A 14,878-nucleotide genomic window follows, 5' to 3' on the forward strand; every position below is an offset into this window, starting at 1 on the left:
CCCTTGTATGGACAGATTTTAAAATAACTTGCCACATGTGTTCCACATACCAAGACGACGTGTCGCCTGCAAGACCCTTGTCCTTACCTCAAAGGTCAAGGTCACACTTAGTGTTTATTCACAATGGAGTGATGCATATAAGGACATAGAGTATAGGTTGTCATGTCTGGGCTGTAACTTTCTCTTGTATGGACAGATTTTAAAATAACTTGCCACATGTGTTCCACATACCAAGACGACTTGTTGTGTGCAAGACCCGTGTCCCTGCCTCAAAGGTCAAGGTCACACATAGTGTTTATTCACACTGGAGTGCTGCATATAAGGACATAGAGTATAGGTTGTCGTGTCCAGGCTGTAACTTTCCCTTGTATGGACAGATTTTAAAAAAACTTGACACATGTGTTCCACATACCAAGACGACGTGTCGCGTGCAAGACCCGTGTCCCTACCTCAAAGGTCAAGGTCACACTTAGTGTTTATTCACAATGGAGTGCTGCATATAAGGACATAGAGTATAGGTTGTCGTGTCAGGGCTGTTACTTTCCCTTGTATGGACAGATTTTAAAATCACTTGCTACATGTGTTCCACATACGAAGACAACATGTCGTGTGCAAGACCCATGTCCCTACCTCTAAGGTGAAAGATACACTAAGTGTTTATTCACAAGGGAATTCTGAATATAAGGACATAACAGTGTAGGTTGTCAAGTATGGGTGGTATTTTTTTATGTTCAGAGGCAATTTAAAATAACTTGCCATATGTATTTGACACATAAAGGCAAGATAAACTTTTCATGTACTGACCTTGTTCGTAGGTCAATGTCACATTCGGGGGCATTCGTCACATACTGTGACAGCTCTTGTTACCCCTATCATAAAAAAGACCCATCTGGATTAAAAAGCCGACAATTTATGTTCTTGTGTATAATACACAGAAATATGTCAGGAATATCCGGTGTCATCCAGCTGAGAGATCCAGTCCAAGGTGTCTGTTTAACTTTATTACCCCCTCATAAAATTGTTTACAAAAAAGAAAGCCGATAAATGATTTTCCGGTATGAATAAAAAGATCTAGATCAAACAAAACGCTTGCACATGACCTATTTTACAGCCAAAACTATGATGGACATTATATCAGCTTCACAGAAAATTTACCCATCATTTTCTCATTTACTAATTGTTTCTTTTGTTTGTAAACAAAATATTACCTTTAAGTAAATATAATCTCAATTGATTTTAATGGTAAACTGAACTGACATAATATATTTAATGATTTACCCATCAATGAATTTGGTGGAAATTCCATACAGTACTCAGCTCGTGGTCTTATTAAGTCACAATGGGATATCACACCTCTGATTGGGAGCATAAACACCTTCTCAATTTAGCAGACATATTTTCAAGGGAAAATCAATACACAAAAGGTTAAACTTTAATTTTATTAACATCCGGGATATTGTTTACAAAAAGAAAGATGCCAAATTGAAATATTGAAATGACCCTATTGAAATATGCGGGCCATGCGTTTACATCCAGTAATGGATACGGTCGGCCAGATGCGTATACATCTGCTAATGAGCTATGTCGGCCTATCTCGTATACATGCGCTAAAGGGTTAAAAACCTGGATTTGTCACATCGCGATTCTTGTTCACTTTTCAATTTGATTGTTTTATTGGTTTTGACAGGCACATATTACATTGTTATTGTATTCACTTCTAAGTCAAAGTGGCGTAGTTGAGCGCGCTGTCTTACGACAGCTTTTGTTTCACCAAATGCCACCCCAATGTGGCAGTTGGTGGAATATTGTAACCTTTCCCACCAAATGTCACATTGCATTTTTTTTCACCAAATGCCACCCCAATGTGGCAGTTGGTAGAGTATCGAAAAGTTTTTAATAATGGTACTGTCACGTGGCATTTGGTGGAATTGTTTTCAAAATGTGGAAATGCCATCCAAACGTGGCATTTGGTGGGGTATTGCAAAGTTTTACACCAAATGCCACCCCAACGTGGGAGTTGGTGGATTATTGGAATGTTTTCCACCAATTTTTCATCAAATGCCACGTTCAATTTCTTTGATCTTTTTTTTTTCACCAAATGCCACGCCACGCCAATGTGGCACTTGGTGGAAATTACATGGCACTTGGTGAAAATAAAATCATGGGATTATGAAGTATGCATACAACAAACTATGAACAAAAATATGTACACAAAAATACAAATAAAAGGATCACAGTTGATGGTGAAGGCCTGTCTGCAATTCTACATATGGAGTGAAGGTTTCATTAGCATGTCATTATTCAAAATTTATTTGTAAAATTAGATGCATAAATAAAATGACACCATTATAAACATATTCTTTAATATTTATCTTGAGCTTTGGGCCTAGCCAGATTAATACCAAATATTATAAAAAAAAATGATACAACAAAATATTAGAATCCAGTCTAACACATTAAATCATTGCAAATATGTTCAACAAGAACTGTTGTTTTAGCTTTGACAATACTGAAAGAAATTCCCCTTATAGACAAGGTAAAACGTTAATTTAACTATTGGCATTTTGAATATTGAAATAAATTACCTGTTTCTTTTCTTTAGTGAGGCACATTGGATTGTTGTTTTCTGCAAGTTTGGCTATACTTCTGCTATAGAAGTCCTCTATTCATATTTCTTTCTGAAAAAGGGAACATATTAGTAAATTTGTTCAAAATAACAGGGTTTGCCTCACAGAAGAATGTTATTTGTTCTACAATTAAAGCCAGAAATATGGGCCTGGATATACTTTGTGTACAAATGTCTTTACAAACAAGTGTACAGCAAGATTCACTTGAATATCTTTATTTTTTCAACCAATAACATCAATAACACCAAGGCTTTGACAATACCTCAACTGTTTTTCTTAATCACACACACACCCTATAGATCATATACATCTTATACATCTTTTCTTGACTGGCATTTGATATTGTTTATTTCACCCTTTTAGCACTTAGTTCTTGTAAATTAAAGTATTAGCTAATAAAATATGATTAAACTATGAGGTCAGTCATCGTTTAAAGTTTTTGTAATATTTAAATATCATCATCATCATCATCATCATCATCATCATCATCATCATCATCATCATCATCATCATCATCATCATCACAATCAACCACCATCAACACCACAATTATCAAAATCAACCACCAACACTACCACCAAAATGATCATAATCACCACCACCACCATCGTAAGAATCATCAATAGAACCACCAACATCATATTAAATGTTCATCAATAGAACCAGCAACATGATGAAGAGTAGTAGGACATGTAGTTATAGTAGTAATGGGAAAAATCCACAACAGTAGTGTTACCAGTTAGTTTTAAAAAGTAGCAAATGTAATGATGCTTAAACAGCAGCATGAACAGCAACTCATGTTCAATTTTACACCAAATGCCACCTCCAGTTAGGTGGAAATTTTGTGGCAGTTGGTGAAGTTCTTGGTATTCCACCAAGTGCCACCCATTTTTACCAAATGCCACCCCAAATCAATGCTATTTGGTGGAAGTTGGTGGCATATTTAGGGAAGGGCTATAATGGCTTCAAATTTTGAATCAGTGATGCAGGAAATACATATAGTCCACCAGAATGTCCTCATTCCGTGTAACATTATTAGGGTTTCCTTTTTATACTCCCGAAGGGTCGTATTATGTTATGGCCTCCATCGTCTGTCCGTCTGTCTGTCCGTCTGTCCGTCCGTTAGCAATTCCGTGTCCGGGCCATAACTTGGTAACTAATAAAGCGATTTTCAAATAACTTTATACAAATCATCACTACATTAAAAGGATTTGTCGCGCGCAATTTCCAGGTCCATACCTCAAAGACTAGAATCACCATGGGGGTGCGTTAGCAATTCCGTGTCCGGGCCACAACTTTGTCACTAATAAAGTCATTTTCAAATAACTTTATACAAAGTATCATTACATTAAAAGGATGTGTCGCACGCAATTTCCAAGTCCATACTACAAAGACTAGAATCACCATGGGGGGGCGTTAGCAATTCTGTTTCCGGGCCATAACTTGGTAACTAATAAAGCGATTTTCAAATAACCTTATACAAAGCATCATTACATTAAAAGGATGTGTCGCTCGCAATTTCCAGGTCCATACCTCAAAGACTAGAATCACCATGGGGGGGCGTTAGCAATTCTGTGTCCGGGCCACATCTTTGTTTCTAATAAAGTGATTTTCAAATAACTTTATACAAATCATCACTACATTAAAAGGATGTGTCACATGCAATTTCCAGGTCCATACCTCAAAGTCTAGAATCACCATGGGGGGGACGTTAGCAATTCCATGTCCAGGCCATAACTCAAAGACTAGAATCACCAATGGGGGGCATTAGCAATTCTGTGTCCGGGCCATTCTTTGTAACTCGTCCGTTAGCAATTCCGTGTCCGGGCCATAACTTGGTAACTAATAAAGCGATTTTCAAATAACTTTATACAAATCATCACTACATTAAAAGGATGTGTCGCGCGCAATTTCCAGGTCCATACCTCAAAGACTAGAATCACCATGGGGGTGCGTTAGCAATTCTGTTTCCGGGCCACATCTTTGTTACTCGTCCGTTAGCAATTCCTTGTCCGGGCCATAACTTGGTAACTAATAAAGCGATTTTCAAATAACTTTATACAAATCATCACTACATTAAAAGGATGTGTCGCACGCAATTTCCAAGTCCATACTACAAAGACTAGAATCACCATGGGGGGGCGTAACAACTTTGTCACTAATAAAGTCATTTTCAAATAACTTTATACAAAGCATCATTACATTAAAAGGATGTGTCGCGCGCAATTTCCAGGTCCATACCTCAAAGACTAGAATCAACATGGGGGGGGGGGGCGTTAAAAATTCTGTTTCCGGGCCATAACTTGGTAACTAATAAAGCGATTTTCAAATAACTTTATACAAATCATCACTAAATCATCATAAAAAGGATGTGTCGCGCGCAATTTCCAGGTCCATACCTCAAAGACTAGAATCACCATGGGGGGGGGGGGGCGTTAGCAATTCTGTGTCCGGGCCACATCTTTGTTACTAATAAAGTGATTTTCAAATAACTTTATACAAATCATCACTACATTAAAAGGATGTGTCACATGCAATTTCCAGGTCCATACCTCAAAGTCTAGAATCACCATGGTGGGGGGACGTTAGCAATTCCATGTCCAGGCCATAACTCAAAGACTAGAATCACCATGGGGGGGCGTTAGCAATTCTGTGTCCGGGCCACATCTTTGTAACTCGTCCGTTAGCAATTCCGTGTCCGGGCCATAACTTGGTAACTAATAAAGCGATTTTCAAATAACTTTATACAAATCATCACTACATTAAAAGGATGTGTCGCGCGCAATTCCCAGGTCTATACCTCAAAGACTAAAATCACCATGGGGGGCGTTAGCAATTCTGTGTTCGGGCCACATCTTTGTTACTCGTCCGTTAGCAATTCCGTGTCCGGGCCATAACTTGGTAACTAATAAAGCGATTTTCAAATAACTTTATACAAATCATCACTACATTAAAAGGACCTCAAGCCGAATCTTCCTCGGGCGTATAATGCTCCGTTTCGCGGTGCTCTTGTTTAAATATTTATAATTCAATCATGATGAAACATGGTGACAGTGTTTGTGAGCATATGTCTCTGTTCTATCATGAGGTGAATCGCAGTAGTAAATCTAGACATGCCTCTTTTAAGTTTAAACATGGTAAGTTTATGTCTCAGTCTAGTGCAGATAAATATATAATGGTACAAAGCAGTTCTGTGTGTCATCACCAGTAATATTCTCATTGTTTATGAATGACTTTGTTCTCTACCTTACGGCTAGTTATACAAATGGGATATTTGTAACTGGCAAAATTGGTAACTTATACGCTCTAATGTTTGCCAACGGTATCGAGTTTCGCAGACACAGCTATAAACTTACAAACACCAATCACCCTTATTGAATCATTCTGTGCAGATACTGGTATTGAACTTAATACTGACAAGTCAAACATTATGGTTTTCCGAAACAGTGGTATTTAGGACATTACGAAAACTGGTACTAATTTAATTGGAAGTTGTATCCCAGTATAAATACATTGGAGCGTTTTTCACTTCAAAGCTGTCCTGGACACTGACTAGGGAAACACTAGCGAAACAGGCGACCAAAGCCATAACAAATACGAGGGGTGATCCAGAATTACGTGGACTTCTTATATATTTTGTATATTTGTAGTCTAAATCATTTAAAAAATTCATGAATATTTTTTTCAAAGTGTTCTGCATAGATGATATGAATTTTAGATCTGTGAATTTAATGAGTTTTGAAAAATAACAGGAACGCATGGTCGGCGCACCGTCCTAAATCTGCGTTTACAAACATTTTATGTATCTTTCACGACACGCTTTTATTCCACATTTATCTACGAAAATATTTAATGTGCATAATGCGATAGCCACGTCTTTTAAAGAGTGGTATTCAAATGTTTATACGCAGTGGATTACGCGCCATGAAAAGTGTGTCAGTGTTGGTGGGAAATACTTTGAGAAAATGTGACACTTTATGAGCGCAACGTCACTAACGTCATTGGACTGTGCCGGTCGAGTTTAACCATATGTCGTTAATGCATTGTAATTCAGCAAAAAAAATATTTTTTGTTCTGAAAATTTCAGGAATTATACCAGATATGTTATATGTATTCTATGTGAATTTTCTATGTTCTATTAGCAACTATATTTGAATTATTTTATTTGAATTATTTAAAAAGTCCACGTAATTCTGGATCAACCCTCGTATATTAAGATTTCAAAAAACATTTTGGTTATTTACACCCGAAAGATGCTTTTAAATTGTTTGACTCAATTGTACAACCTATTTTGTGTTATTGTGCCGATATATGGGGATACCATTATTCTAAATGTATGGAGAAAGTCCATATAGAATTCTGTTAATGGATTTATGGTTTAAACTAGTCTGTTGCTAACTTTTTTGCATTAAGTCAGTGTGGAAAAAACCCTATCATATGTCCATACAATATACAACACGTTGCATTATGTACTGGTTAAAACTGATACACATGCCAGAAAACTGTTATCCATACCAGTTTTCTTATGCTTAAATCACTGGATGAATCAGTTTGTACAACATGGGCAACAAGTGTGAAAAAATTATTATTTGAGAACAGCTTTGGATTTCACAAGAGATTGGAAACCAAGAGCATTTCTTAAGGCTATTTAATGATTGTGCTGTGCAACAATTGTATTCATATATAGAGGCTTCACCTAAAGCAGCCCATTACAAACATTTCAAAACTGCTCTTGATCCTGTACGATATTTATCATGTGATTTATCTATCATATATATATTGGAAAGACACTTGTCCAACTTTAGGTGCTCAAGTCACCCCTGATGATCGAAAAGGGTCGACACTTGACTATTGAGCGAGAGTTTAGATTACAATAAACTATATGTTATGTTATGTATTCAATCATGATGAAACTTTCTGACAGTGTTTGTGGTTAGGTTACAAGTTTGATTGTTTGGTTTATCAACACAGTAACTCCTGGAGTTTCGCCCTCTTTACATTGGAAAATAAAAGGTTTATACATATATAGGCTTGTGCAGACAATAACTTTGGTTGTTATTACCTAATAAGTTCTTGTAGGCATAATTTTTCAGTCAAGTTTGATTGTGTGATAAATTGCCTCAGTTGCGCTGTACAATTACTGCTTTTACAATTGAAATGGCCTTATAATAGGTTTGACTATGATGGGCGATTAAAACAGGCAACAATCCACTTCCTGTAATTCTAGTCTTATAAATCCTTCAAAATTTTATTTTAAAACTGATTTTATTAACATCAAAGTTTCAACACCTTCCACAATTCTCTGAATAGCACATCACCTACAAGTGTACCAAATTAGGGATGAAAATAATTTAAATTTCAAATTTGTTGATATGTGTTGACAGATGTGTGATGTTAACTTGTGTGATGTGTCTGGTCACAGATCTGAATGATTTGTATGTTTACAGATGTGTGTATGTGATGTGCTTTTCTACATTATATATATATATATATATATATATATATATATATATGTCTATATGTGATATGTGTGTTTACAGATGTGTATGCTGAGGAGCAGGTGATAGCGCGACTGTCCTTCACTGCAGCCCAGCGTGCTGAGGAGATAAGACTGCGGGCTCTCAGCAAGCTTACAGTTACCCAGGTGGCCAAGCTTGCCTTCATGTTCTCTTTCCTGGTACGTTTTGGGGCGATACTATTTCCCGGTTTCTCCTTGTAAAATCCGGTCTCATCCGGTCTCATAATTCCTGGTTCATAACTTATGGCGCCAGGCAACAGATTGTGTTGCCGATGTTTGTTAAACTAATTTGACAATCTTATTTGTTTTTATACAGTACATTCAATGAGTTAGACCCACTTTCCTCCCTCACTCCGAGGGATAAAGTCGTTGATTGCGTGTTTCGTCGGAGTTTAATATGAACAATAGCGTTGGTTGAGAATCGTCCGATTTTATGATCCCGCGGCGAAACTCCGAGTCTAATCAGATAAGCAAGAAATCATTCTTGTTTAGAAGTTATTTATTTTTATGCTTATGTACATTGTTAAGCGTAAAAGATTCTTACATGTACCAATGTTTAATTTATATTTTTGTCCGTAAACGCCAATTGAATATTGTCTTGAATAATTAACATTGAATCATTAAAGTATATCCACTAATTTTATTGCATCATAAAGCAGCCGACTATTTACACGATTCTGAACCATGACCTCTGACGTCTAGCGCGTGATCAATACAATGTAGAATATACTATTTATTATTGGTGGTTAAAAATAGCTATGACGTTTAATGGAATTTTCCACAGAAAACAGGCAAGAAGGCCTTCAAAACCATGCGCTGTGAACTTTGTACACGTGTTTGACCTACTGATTTTCCGAAAATGTGTAACCTAGAATTTCTCGGATGAAATGTGTTTATCAGTCATTAGCAAAATCACGTTTATAAGATGCATGTGCAACTAGTGAAATACGACTGCATTCTTGTGGTAAGCTAACTTTATGCAAAATGGGCAGAGGAAAAAGAATAATAGCAATTTACTGGAGCCATCATAATCGGTTGAAAATTTTAATAAAATAAAATAACTTTAGCGTAGATTCTTATCAAGTGTCCGCAGAGTTTCGTGGAGTTAACCCCTCCAAGGAACGCCGAGTTTGTTATTCTTCGGTCGACTGATCACCCTCCGAGGGCCTTAAATTCAAACTCCGAGGAACGCGGACAGTTGATAAAATCATTGTGTTGGCCGCGATAGCAAAAATCCGCAGAGGGAAACGGAAAGTGGGTCTAACTCGTTGAGTGTACTGTATGTAACAAAATGGAATAAAATATATAAACATTATGTCTTAATAAATGCAATTTGTTATAGGTCTAAACTATTTATGCAATTCGTGTCAAAGGTGTGGAGAAAGATGCGATGGCAATAAAAATGCTCATGTTTTTTTTTTACATAAAAGATTGAGGACGGCTAGAGTATGAAGTACAATGTAACTTAAAAATGCACCTTTTAAATCATGATAGGTCAAAGGTGGTTTATTTAAGGAATGAATATCGGGGTTGATGTCATTATCGGGGTATGAACGCAATTGGGTTGGTGAATGTGTGTGGAGTCCGAAGGACTCCACGCGTACTTTGACCAACCCAATTGCGTTCATATCCCCGATAATGACATCAACCCCGCAATTCATTCCTTATATTTACACCAATAGTTCATTATTTCATTCAAGAATTGTTTAAAAAATTCTTCATTTCATTTAAGAAAACCTAGTAATCCGTTCTTACCCATTCTGTAAATAGAACGACCCGACTATAACCGGAAACATTTTTTTCAAATGATGTCACAATAACGCGGGAAAATATCAACCATTTGAAATCACTTTAAAACGTAAAATTGAAACACTTCTAGTACCATTATATTTAAAATATAATAAACTAACACTTTTAAAAATGTTGATCTATATTTTACGGGACCTGCAGACACAATACAACCAATAACAAGATCAATAGCTTCATGTATATTGTTATGCAATGAATTACGATCCGAACATATCCGAAGATGTTGCGTTCATCGATTGATGAACGCAATTGCCGAAAGGCAGTTCATTTAAGGAATGGGAGTTGAGGTGTATATATTGTTCTTCCTCTTTTGTTTACCCAAAACATTATATTGTTTAAGCATTAATGATTACAATTGAAAAAGTTTCCATGTTTGCATATCCGACTCATTTCAATACGATACAATATGCTTATTGCGTTATACATTATACAATGTTCATAGCATGTTAACACTTAAATCAATGAATGGAGAAAAATACACAAACACATTTTCTGGAGCTAATAGTTGCAATGTTATAACATCCTATTATAGTAAGTATGCGTGTGCTAAGACATTAAAGCTACTAGATGAAGAGTGTTAATTTGAAGTTGCGCCATTCTTAAGTAATCAACACATTATGTCTCCATTTTTCATTTAAAATTTTGTGCTATTCGCTAACATTGAATACATTTGAATACCTTCGTCATTATTACACAACTTTAGCAGAATATAATTATTTTATCTGTCAACTTGAAGTTTGCAATAAATCTCTAACTGTTTAAGAAATCTGAAAATATTTATTTTAAATATTTTTTAATTTGGTTATATGTTATTATTGTGTTATTTCTAAACTTTATTTGAGCCTTTGCATAACAATCATTTATTCTATAAAATTGCCTTTATAATAAAAAACAATATTTTTAGGGTACGAACCGAACAGTAGCCGTGCGTGTGTAATAAAACTGGCTAATCTGTTTATCATGTCCTTAACGGGGGACATTTGCTCATCTCTGACACGCGTTGTATAAGGCATTTACACCTTTTCTCATGGTATGACATTATTGTGTATTGTCATTAACCTGTTTTGAAGAGTTCCTTGACAAAATAAAATAATAATAAATAAACTTCTGAAATATTCGGAAGGCTATTTTACAAATGAAATAAAACTTACAAGATACAAGAATCTTTATTAAAAGTTGTCATGATCAGTGGAACTACGATGCTACTGATTAATAAAAAGTAAGAAATCTCAGCTTATGATTAAAGTTCCACGAGTTCTTCAACAACCAAATGTACATGCCTGTGGTGTCTTTGCAATTGCTAATGCTGTAGAATTTTGTGACAAGAATGGTTATGTAAATACAAATGTCAATTTCATTGTAACTGAAATGAGGGAACTGTCAGCTGTCTAGAAAATAAAAAAAAATTGTTTCATAAAGAAAATGAAAAGTCGCGATCCCTAAGACTTTCAAAATAAAAATATTCTGTTCATGTGAAATGCCAGAATTCGTTGATATTTTAGTTTTTTTGCGAAAATAGAACATGCAGGAAAAGATTCCATACGAAATGCGTTGGCATAAAAATTAAAAATAGACGATCAGTTGGCAGAAGTACATAAGACAACTGGTCGTGGCAGTGCATCTGCTGCAACAAAATCAATAGTTAAACAAAACAAAAATAATAGAATTCCTTAAGTACCGAGTTATATTACAAAATATGATTTTCATTTATTTATGCATTGTTTCTTTTTGTATTACTATTATCAATGGTATACTTATACTGAATTTAATATGAAAAAACCCACACAATGTGTGTGTTATTTATGATATTAATTTTAGTGCATGTGCATATACTCTGTTTTTATCTTTGCCTTAATTTATTTTTTGTTTTATTGATATAAAATATGAAATAAATGGTGACATAATTTTCATCAAATATCTCATGTTTTAATCAACTGTAATCTTTTGTAATCCTATTACCCCCTGCGGTCTTTCACACCTTCTCGATCACGCCCGATAGCTACTATAAAATTTGGAAAACAGAGACCGGAGGAGACCGATACCAGATGAGTCTGGGACCGGGAAATAGTATCGCCCTACGTTTTGTACTCAAACAGTGTTAACACTGTCAACATATATAAAAAACAACGCGTTTTAGCATTTATTTTTTTCAGGTATTACCTTGTGCAAAAAAGTGACATGCAATAAATATCATTATCAAACATTCTCTTGATGAAATTTATTATACTTAGCACAATATTCTGTCACAATTTTACAAGGAATATTATGCAAATTCTAATGTATATGAATGTATTGTTGATAAGAATTACACTGTTTTCCAGTGGTTTTTTGCCAACTACTCGTATCAGATAGCCATAGCTGACACAGAGGTTGGGATTGTAAACGTTCTTTCTTCAACATCTTCTCTGTTTACCCTCATCTGTGCTGCCATCTACCCTGGCTCTGCTGTTGATCGCTTCAGCCTCTCCAAACTGGTGGCAGTTCTTTTCAGGTATCTATTCTAAAGTGTTAACTTATATCTTGTTATGGATTAAAACACAGTGGCTTGATGACAAAGGCTCATTAAAGTCACAATAAATAATTTCAACTAGCCAAAATTATATTTTATACATACTTGAACATGTATATCACCAAAATAATACATTGCCATAGTCATAAAACGAGATTTGACAAAATTCAAAAATACCCTATACTGTAATATGAAACAAGTGAAGAATGTCCACCCGGCGAAAATGTAAACAAAGACCAATTCTCGTCGAAAATTAAAACTTCTTCGTAAGCTACAAACAAAATACCTGGCTCATAGATGCAGTGGCCCGTTATATACACGTTAAAACCGGTATTCTTGTCGAGAGAAACAGTATACGACGAAAATCCTATTGATTTTAGGGTCATCAGATCATAGGTCAAGGTCAAAGTGACCTTTAATGCTTAAAGGTTGTATAACTGATACTTTGACAGTTGCTGCACCCATGGCCCTCAAACTTGGCTGGGCCTGACCAGTAGATGACCCCTATTGATTTAAGGGGACATCGGGTCAAAGGTTAAGGTCATGCTGACCTTGAACGCAAAAAGCTTGTATGTGTGATAGCTCGTCAATGCCTGCACCCATGGCCCTCAAACTTGACATTTAGGTTGGGGGTGACCAGTAGATGACCCCTATGTAGGTACTAGAGTGAAGGTGAAAGGTCAAGGTCCTCATATTGGTTATTAAAATTACATTCTATCTACTTATTCCCTGCTGCTAAGAGGATACATGTTTATCTGAAAAGATCAGTAAAGATCAGTCATCATCTGAACATGATTAGAAACTGTACCTACTATCCTCACACTTTGAATGGTCATAACCTTAAACCTGCCTCAGGCATCTAATGTCAATGACAAATCAGTTGTCATTTCGGTCTATGCATATTTCATTAAATTGTCCAAATATTCAGTCAAAAATGTAAAACTGGCTCTTAGGATCAAGGTCAAGGTCACTGTTAGTATAAATAAAAAAATGGTTGGTATTGAATAACTTAAGTAAGCTTTGATATTTTGTGACCAAACTTGTTATAAATGAAGAGTTTGTAGAGACCTTTTGTAGGATTTCGTAGGGGCCCGGACAGTCATGCTCAAGGTCAAGGTCACTGTTGCTTAATATAGAAAAATTGTTAGTACTTAATAACTTGAGTTAGGGAAGACATATTGTAACCAAACTTGATATGTAGGAAGAGTTTATGAAGAAATTCCATGGGATTGTGTTTGGGGCCTCTAGGTAAAACAGAAAAATTGAATCTCACAAAAAAGTTCTGTAAATCATTGATAAACTGATTTTGTCACCTCGTGGCATTTCTTGTTTACTTATTATTTGACTTTTTTGTTTCTTTCAGGCACATATTACATCATTATTTTATCGTTGGCAAACACGCTTTTCTGCTTTGACAATTTTCACTTAGTTCTATCTATGGTATTAGAGGTTTTATGGGTTATTTTCTTGATTGATCACATATTTTTTTGTCTGCGTCCTATCAATGTCCTATACAAGGACATTTATACTTTAAATTTGCACTTTTCCAATATTTCCTAAAAGGGCAAATACAAATAAGGATGGCTTATCAGTAAATTCGTGATTGCCTGGAAGGTTTTATCTGGCCACTTGCCTATATGCTAAAGGGTTAAATAAATACAAAAATAATAATTATTTGGGAGGGGGGAAGGGTCAACAGCCCCAGACCAGTTAAAATTTCAAACTTTTAAAAGCCCTACTTGCAGTAGAATTTTGTTGTGTGTTTTAGTATTGGAGCTTTAGCTGTAATGACGTGTGTTTCAGTATTGGCGCTATAGCTGTAATGACGTGTGTTTCAGTATTGGAGCTATAGCTGTAATGATGTGTGTTTCTGTATTGGAGCTAAAGTTGTATTGATGTGTGTTTCAGTATTGGAGCTTTAGTTGTATGGATGTGTGTTTCAGTGTTGGAGCTTTAGTTGTATGGATGTGTGTTTCAGTGTTGGAGCTATAGTTGTATGGATGTGTGTTTCAGTGTTGGAGCTATAGTTGTATGGATGTGTGTTTCAGTATTGGAGCTTTAGTTGTAATGGCGTGTGTGTTTCAGTGTTGGAGCTATAGTTGTATGGATGTGTGTTTCAGTATTGGAGCTTTAGTTGTAATGGCGTGTGTTTCAGTATTGGAGCTTTAGCTGTAATGACATGTGTTTCAGTATTGGAGCTATAGCTGTAATGACGGTGTTTCAGTATTGGAGCTATAGCTGTATGTATGTGTGTTTCAATATTGAAGCTAAAGTTGTATGGACGTGTGTTTCAGTAATTGAGCTATAGCTCTAATGGTTTGTGTTTCTGTATTGGAGCTATAGCTGTAATGGTTTGTGTTTCTGTATTGGAGCTATAGCTGTAATAACATATATTATTGTATTGAAGCTATAGCT

At 35.7% G+C, this 14,878-nt stretch overlaps 1 protein-coding gene across 3 annotated transcripts in view; it reads left to right on the top strand.

Moving 5' to 3' along the window:
- Positions 1-14,878, top strand: part of LOC128230147 (solute carrier family 35 member F5-like) — an 84,084-nt gene that overhangs the window by 58,800 nt on the left and 10,406 nt on the right. For all 3 annotated transcript variants that reach the window (XM_052942191.1, XM_052942207.1, XM_052942199.1), the window contains exons 7-8: positions 8,168-8,304; positions 12,276-12,445. In XM_052942191.1, the coding sequence (XP_052798151.1) occupies positions 8,168-8,304; positions 12,276-12,445 (307 nt within the window). The remainder of the gene's footprint in view (positions 1-8,167; positions 8,305-12,275; positions 12,446-14,878) is intronic.

Source organism: Mya arenaria, chromosome 1 (genome assembly GCF_026914265.1).
Source record: "Mya arenaria isolate MELC-2E11 chromosome 1, ASM2691426v1".
NCBI lineage: Eukaryota > Metazoa > Mollusca > Bivalvia > Myida > Myidae > Mya > Mya arenaria.